At 34.2% G+C, this 8,539-nt stretch overlaps 1 protein-coding gene across 1 annotated transcript; it reads left to right on the top strand.

The window, feature by feature from the left end:
* Positions 1 to 211: 211 nt before the first annotated feature.
* ypel5 (yippee-like 5) lies at positions 212 to 4,340 on the top strand. Its single transcript, XM_060866453.1, has 3 exons — positions 212 to 412; positions 964 to 1,108; positions 3,348 to 4,340. The coding sequence occupies exons 2-3, from the start codon at positions 968 to 970 to the stop codon at positions 3,570 to 3,572; spliced, it is 366 nt and encodes a 121-aa protein (XP_060722436.1). The 5' UTR covers positions 212 to 412; positions 964 to 967; the 3' UTR covers positions 3,573 to 4,340.
* The last annotated feature ends 4,199 nt before the right edge of the window (positions 4,341 to 8,539 follow it).

Raw genomic sequence — 8,539 nt, 5'->3', positions numbered from 1 at the left:
AGTTTATTGTAATGTGTTGTATTTTAGTTTATTGTAATGTGTTGTATTGAATTGAATTGTATGCCCAAGCATACTTGGCAATAAAGCTCTTTCTGGTTCTGGTTCTGATTCTAATTCTTTTTTCACAGTGGCGATACGAATGCGCATGTCATCAGAGTGGGGTGGGGAGTTACACGGAGACAATTTCCGACGCAACACCGGATGTTGCTATAGACTGCGGAACAGCTGAGAGCATATCAACATAGCAACAAAACAGACGGTCGCTTTGAAAAAAAAAAAAAAGACTTGAAAAATAACATTGGCATAGACAACCGTGATAGAAGAACTATCGAAAATCAGTGAAAGGGACTTGTCAAACAAAACCAGCTCTGTTTTAAACGAGCGAATTTAAATTACAAGAAGAACAAAAAAGGTGAGACGTCGTCATATACAAACAACTGGTTAGCTTAACGTTAGCTGTTAGCAAACCTGCTAGGATCATGTCTTGTGTCTTTATTGTGTCAAAAGATTCACATGTCACTATTATTGTCGTTTAGCTTTACCTATGTCTATTATTGTTTCAGTGTTAGGTCAGAGTTGGCTAACATGTTGACTTTGTTGACTGAAAACCAAGTTGTTTCTAAATGTATTTATAGAAATGTATTAAAAACACATTGAAGGTAAATTGGCATCTGAAATGTTGGCGTGAAACTTCACCATTCTAAATTCTAAATTCACCATTTCCTAATTTTCTACAAACATGGAATTTTTTAATGACGTCAAAATTCCTGTAGATATTTGTGAAATCCCAATAGTTATCTGGATTAAGTGTAGTTTTGTAACATGGAATTACCAGCCACAATCAACCATCATATTTGTACAGGTCATCTAATGGAGTCCTCTGAGTCATATGTCTCGTTCATTCAGCACCAGTACATTTCTGATATTGTGCTACATTCTGAGTGTTTCTTTTCCTTGTTGCAGCACAATGGGCCGTATCTTCCTGGACCACATTGGAGGCACTCGCCTCTTCTCGTGTGCTAACTGTGACACAATACTTACCAATCGCTCTGAGCTTATCTCCACACGCTTCACAGGAGCAACAGGCCGTGCATTTCTCTTCAACAAGGTCAAACAATTACCTCCAATTTGTATCTTTTTGTAAAGCGTGTGATAGCGTTAAGTTCACACTGGGTCTTTGTGAAGTTCACATTTTTTGGTTTTGCTTAAGTACACAATGTGACATTCATCAAATCCATTCAAGCACATGGTAAATAATTTGTTTCTTAAATTAGCAGAACACATTCATATCACCGAAAAGGAGACGCAGCATTCAAATTAGATTTTCAACTCAGTTGAAAGATGCATTTTAAACTTGCAGTTTATTAATTGTTTGCTGTCTTACATGCCAAAGGATCTTCCAACACCAAATATGTTTAGCCTTATTGGCCACATTTCTGATAATGGATACTTGGTGTACTTTTGCTCTCACTTGTAGTGCCACTGCTCAACAAAAGCATTTTTTTTCAAAGAATGTTGTAACTGTAATATGTAATATCTAATATGAGTTAAAATGAGATTTTTTTTTGTCAAAAAAGATGGGTCTAAAACTGACTGCCTCTGTTAAAAAGCTACAACTGGGCTGCAGTTGGATCTTCTAGCAGTACAGTGTTCCAAAACATATGGTGCCAAGTCCACAGAATCCAGCTTTTGACACGGTTGTCTCAGTTACCAGACCTGAGCCCAGCTGAAAACCTGAGATGAAGAGAGTTCAGAACCAATAACCTAGCACTTTAAAGAGCCTGAAGACATTCAAAGCATCTCAGGTTCCTTGCTCTGTATTTTTAGTGTCAGGCATTTTAGATGAAGGCTCACTGCTGTTACATCGGGGGTTGCACAATGTAATTAATGCAGGGCTACATATAATTTTTCTTTAAAACATTCTTTAAAACCTATTTTTAAACTTTTGTTAATTAATTTGCTTCAAAACTACATTTTTATGATACTCACGTATTTCCTCCAGGTTACGTTGGGTACAGCGTAACCGTAAGGTACAGTTTTGCTTTTATTATTAAAAGCGGGATGTTATGAGGATTGGCTAAGATAAATTATCCCTAGGTGTGAATAATTGTGTGGTTTGTGCGTGCATGGTGCCCTTCGATGGACTGGTGTCCCATCTGAGGTGATATAATGTTTCCATTATAGGCTTCAGCTCTACCATCACCCTGACCCAGATGAAGTGATTGTGTTTATAATACAGAATGTTAACAATATAAATCACAATTTGATTACCTATAAATCTGAAGTGAAGTGTTCATCTTAGGATTTGAAAGGGCAATAGAAGAACTGTCAGAGAGATTGGGGTATGGCATTACACTGTTTGGGGCCACTTGATTAAAAACCTAAATACCTACTAAAAACCAGGGGAATAGTCTGATGTCTAGTATTTTTTAGAACAAGTATGATTTAGAAGAAGCAAGTTTCTGTCCATCAAAACATTTGTCTTTTATGCAGACTTTAGTTCTAAATAGCTGATTTTGACAACTATAATTGTGTAATGTCAGAGATGTCCAAGAGGCTGGCTGTAAGGGCAGATTAATACGGTACCTAAAACAACATTTGGGACAAGGTTACTTTATCTGCTGGCGGGTTTTTATTGGTAGTTGTCCAGATGGCTTTATATAATGCAATCAGCAAAGATTGAGACCAAATGATCTCTGAACTTTTTGCGAGATTGTATACAGTTTGTGGCAAGTGCTTTGTAATCTTATTTGTTAATGTGCTGGGAATGCAAAGTGTATCTATCGTGATTTTCAGAATCACTTTTTCTTAGTTTGAGTTGAGATGAGCAATAATTGTTTTTGTTTTGGGGAAAAAACAAGAACAGTCTAATATTTGATATGATGCCATGCATAAATATGATGCATCTTTTGTCTCTAAGCTGTCATACAATTGTGAAGAAACTGACAGCTTCTTTTGTTGGTTCTGAACAGCCATGAATAAGATAATATAACTATACACATTTATTGTTTTCAGTACTATGAATTGTGCATGTTTTCATAAAAATAACACCTGAAATGGAACTGCAGGTTTCCAATAGAATACATATGATATATGAATATGTATAATTTAGAGCAGGGGTAGTGTGTATATTACATAGTTACACTGTACTGTTGGATATTTGACACATGAGACACTTGTAAAGCAAATAAAATCCAAAAAAACTTGAAGTGGACCGAGCAGCTTTGGTGCACAACGGTGGTCAAAACTATAAACTGTAGATAATCTCTATTTTGTGGTTCCCCTTTAGAGGTAGTGCATTAGGAAGAGATTGACATTTTATAAAACCTTTTTGTTTCCCTCTCCAGGTGGTGAACTTGCAGTACAGTGATGTGCAGGACCGGGTAATGCTCACAGGGAGGCATATGGTGCGTGATGTCAGTTGTAAAAACTGCAACAGTAAACTGGGCTGGATCTATGAGTTTGCCACTGAGGACAGCCAGCGCTACAAAGAAGGCCGTGTCATCCTAGAGAGGGCACTAGTACGAGAGAGTGAGGGATTTGAGGAACATGTGCCGTCTGATGCCTCTTGAATCTGTCTCCTCTTTTAACTCTCTCTCTAAATCTCTCTCTGTTATGCTGCGTATCTCAGTCACTGCTGTGTCCGAACATGATCTGAACAACGTATCTGCTTCTCACGATCCAGTTCGGCCTTGCTTAGAGACTGTTAATAAACAACATAATGATTCAGCAACCCATCCATGGCACTATAAAGCAACAAACCCATACCTGCTGCCTCTCTACAGATCTGTAAAGTATTAAATCAAACCAGCTACCCCATATGACTCTTCAGTCCATCAGCCACTGTGTAGATCAATAAAGCAAACAAACAACAAAAACTGATAGCCAGTCAAATTTTATTCAGGCATACTCTTGAAATTTAGCCTTTGTAGATATGGATCTGAGCAGGTAGCAGTTAGTGATTAAAGCAGGTAGCAGTTATCTCTGTGTGGGATGCATTTTCTAGTTCAGCAGAATGCAATGCCAGTTTTTGCCAAGATGCTGATGTCTCTGATTCTGTTTTTCTCAGAGGCTCTCCTGTTTCAGTCCTCAAATATAGAGAATGACACAAAGGGAAAATATGTCGGTGTCGGTGGTCCCTTGCTATTTTAACACATTGTTTTCGAATTGGTGGTTACTAAGGACCCTATGTTAATGATAAGCTCAGTTCAGCACCATTTTAATTAGCATTATTCTTTTTCTTGTTTTTAGTTGAGTGAGTATATATTATTTTTTTCTTTTCCTAAGATGTGATAGAAATGTGTTCATTTGATTTAATAAAGTAAATGGTCTTGCTCAAGCATTATGTCTATTTTGAGTCTTTAACAAATCACAGAACACCCAGTTTAGTTTCTGAATGATGTATTGTCACTTGTCAGCTTATATATGCTATTCTATACTGCACTTAGGATGGAAGACAAAGATAGGTTTCAACGAAAATCACTAATGTGGATATCCTATAACTGTTTCCTTTCATTTTTTTAAGCAACACTTATCTGACCCTATATAAATCATTCAAGGGATGAAATGTGGGTGTTCTCATTTATTTCCCTGAGTACAAACAAATATGAAAACCCTGTAAGTATAAATGTGACTAGCGGTAGCGGCAGCTGATAAAAATTGTTAGTGGGTCAAAGCAATCAGAATAAGGAAGTAGATAAAAGTGTCTCAAATTCTCAGATACTCAGAAATCATAGAGAGAATTCACTGTACCATGGCCTGTTACCAGAAAAGTACACCCTGCTGCCTATGGATGTGTGTCTATGTGTAATTGTTTATTTGCCTTGGCCACAAGATGGCACTCTAAACTTGTCTACACTTGTCTAAACTAGTGTGCGATTTTTACCCTTAGAGTAATATTAAGAGTTCCTGTGAAATAGTACCAATCAAGTGACATATGAAGAATCAAAAACATATGAAGTTTTCTTTGTGTACTTAAAAAGGGCAAGTCATCTATCCTGAACAATTTGCTGCATTAGGAAAGTTTTAGCACTGTTACAAAGTGCTGAGACATGAGACTCATTTGACACATGAGACTGAATATTTTACATTGGGGATCTAGAAATTTTAAGCAGAATAAACGATACATATCGATAAACATTTGTGGCATTTATGTATGAAATAATCCTTAAAATATACAAGGAAAGAATACTTGTCATTTTAAGAGTTTTAGTACCCTCAGAACAAGTTAATGAAACACATTTCAGTGTATACATCATGGCATATTTTAACTATTCAATTAAAAATAACCATCAAAATGTTAATATAAGTGTACAAGTAAATAGCACAAATAAAGTTTAAAATATGAGCTATACTTCTTAAGTATATATTTTTTTAACAAAATGTATATTTTACATTGGACAGTGTTTTACCTATAAACTGTATATTTAGAAATAATCTTCATTGTCCCCTCTTAGATTGAGCTGGAATTAGTTATTAGTTAAATGCTTTAATTCCTTTTATCTATAATATTGGACTCCTGTGCACCAGGCACTGAGCAGCTCAGTGGGATTTCTGAGCACCGGGCTGCTTCAGCTAATGTTTTACTGGAAGAGAGTAGAGACAGTCGTAAGGCTGGAATGGCTCTTAATGCTATTAATTAGTTTATGTTAAGGGGAAATTTTGTTGCTCCATTGCTGTGCCTGTTTACTCTAAGCTCATTTCTAAACTGTTTACCACCAGATTTGAAAGTAACTTTTACACCCTCCTCCAGCTTTAGGTCTTGTTATAGCTGCTATGGTTTCCTGATCTATACTGACTTCTAATTTGACTGTTTGAAGTGAACTGCTTGAGAGTTTTGTCTGTTTAAAATTTTTTTTAACATCAAGAGGAATTAATAAAAAAAGCATGTACAGCTCTTTTTGTATATTATGCACATTATTTAAGAACATTAAAATATTAAGCTTGTCTGTGTCAATGGGGATTCAATCTTTTAGAGAATACTTAGGCTATATTTGTATTAGTTTTTCAAAAGGAAAATGTTTTAAACTGACAGATAGTATGTGGTTTGGAATTCACTCAAATTTTCAGACGTTTGCTAACCTTCTGTAAATTGATGAGTTATGAATGTTTTGTTTATTCTTTACTTCCTCATACCATTTTCAGTGTTCAGTTGTCTGTAAAAATTTGTCCAGGAACAGAAGCCCTTTTTCTTTTAAAATATTCAATGCATGGAATCACATGAATTTCTTTCCAGATGCCTGTTCACTACTATAAATGCCACTACTTTGAATTTTAGGGATACAATGTACAATACTATTCAAAAAGTGTGAAATCACTTTTTATTTCCAGGCTTGTTTTCCAGGCTCTGGGGCCTCGCAATCCTTTTTCTGTTCTGGTTAGAACAAGTTTGTGCTGTTCTATGAAGGGAGTTGTTCATACTGTAGTATGTTATGGAAGGGAGTTGTTCATAGCATAATAGTTTGATATATGTGAACTGTATAAATGATTTTTACAAAAAATTACAAAAAACGATTGTTTATGCGTATGTATCTTTCAATATAATTAACGTTAAAAGATTTTTAATAATAGACAAAATAATTTCAACAAAATATTTACAAAAAGTGTTTTGGAAAATGCTGCTATTTTAATACAACATTTACAATAAGAAATATCATATAATTATTGGAAATCTTCATGAAAAGCATCATACAAAAATGAGTAATAACTCTTGTTATTATATTGTGAGAATAAGTGCTATGGTACAATCTTAAGATTTGCCTCTATGCACAATATTTAAATAACCTTTACACAGTCTTATGTTTGTTATGTGTAGACTGTCCTTTTCAATTCACACCAAAGATTTCTAATAGAGTTCAAATGCTTGCAATGATATGATCTTTTTCAACTATTTCTGTATTGACGTCTATGACTCACTGGTTAGATGCATGAAAATATAATTTACCATAATACTACTTGTGCTTTATCACTAAATTTTATATATATATATATATATATATATATATATATATATATATATATATATATATATATATATATATATAAAGGTCATTTACTACTTTTAAATTTGAAACTTTTCTGTTTGACCTACATATTTTGCATAATATATTATAATCATATATCATAACATATAAAAGGATTATATTCTATCCAGTCAATAGTCTACAATATAATAATATTATATTATGAAGTGGCAAAACAAGCCATCCCAGAACAAAGGCCAACTTCATGTGCTGAGGCAGTCAACTCAGTTGACTGAGATGTGTACTAAAGCCATAAGTGTCAAGACAAATACAGCAACAAGCAAAGAGGCATTGACAGAGAGTCAAGAAATGATGATGAAAATAATTATTATTAATACTTCAGTAAAGTTAATTAAATCTATTCTGTTGTTAGTGTGGTCTTTAAACTTATGAACTGTGTATGGACTGATAAATGAGGTACATGAAACAATTTGACAACAATGCAGTAAATAATTTAGGTGCATCAAAAAGCATGCCTGTTAAGATACCAGCAGACAAGCTAATCTAGCACAGACTAGTGCATAAGTGGTCACCAAAATGAAGTATTTGAACCTCATAATTAAATACAAAAGGAGAAAAACTGCAAAAAGGTCCACTTTTTGAAAAAAGAACCCCCCTTGCAATAGGCTGGCTACGGACCTGCATAAGTACACAGATGGTTTATAGTTTGTTTATAAGTTGATCAAATGTAATCCAAAAAGAGGATCAAATATAAACCAGAAGAGGCAAATGAAACCTTGAACAGAGGTGATTATGGCAATGTTGACAAAAGACCTATTAAACCTGCTTAAATAAAGCTGTCTATTTGGGTTATAGGTAGGGTATGAATGAGCCATACGCCTTAACCAGAACGTATGCCACAGTGAGAGTGAAGTACTCTGTGAAGTACACAGTGAGTACTGGAACAGATTTACACTGTTACTGTTACAAAGTGCTGACACATGAGACTCATTTGACACATTTGATACAAAATGTTAAACATGCTGGGTATTAACTCAGCCCAGTAGATAACCTATAATGTATGCCTTAATTGCAAGGGCAAAGGGTAGCCTTTACAAATTTCTAATACCAAGCATATACAAAGATATTTTACCTTGAGGATCCAGACATTATAGACAGCAAACATGTGACATGTTCTATTCATCTATATATCAGTATTACTGATAAATGAAACATGGTGAAAAACAGTTGGCATTTCTTTATGATCTAATTTTCCTTAAAATATACAAATGCAATATCATAAAAAAGTAACAAGACAAGATTTTAAGAGTTTTATTAAATCCAACGAAACACACTTCAGTGTATACATCATGATGTAGTTTAACAATTCAATTAAAAATAACCATTAACTTTTAATAAATATGTCAATTATTTATTAACATAAGTATACAAGTAAATATCAAGGTGAAAAAAGTTTGAAATACGAACAATAATAATTTATATGTTTAGTTTACTTGTGAGATAAATTTATATTTAATATTGTTTTTCACCTTTAAGCTGTCTCCAAATTAATTTAG

The sequence above is a fragment of the Tachysurus vachellii genome, chromosome 3, assembly GCF_030014155.1.
Source record: "Tachysurus vachellii isolate PV-2020 chromosome 3, HZAU_Pvac_v1, whole genome shotgun sequence".
NCBI lineage: Eukaryota > Metazoa > Chordata > Actinopteri > Siluriformes > Bagridae > Tachysurus > Tachysurus vachellii.
Note: the sequence above shows the minus strand (reverse complement) of the source record. Positions and strands in the feature narration are given on the sequence as shown.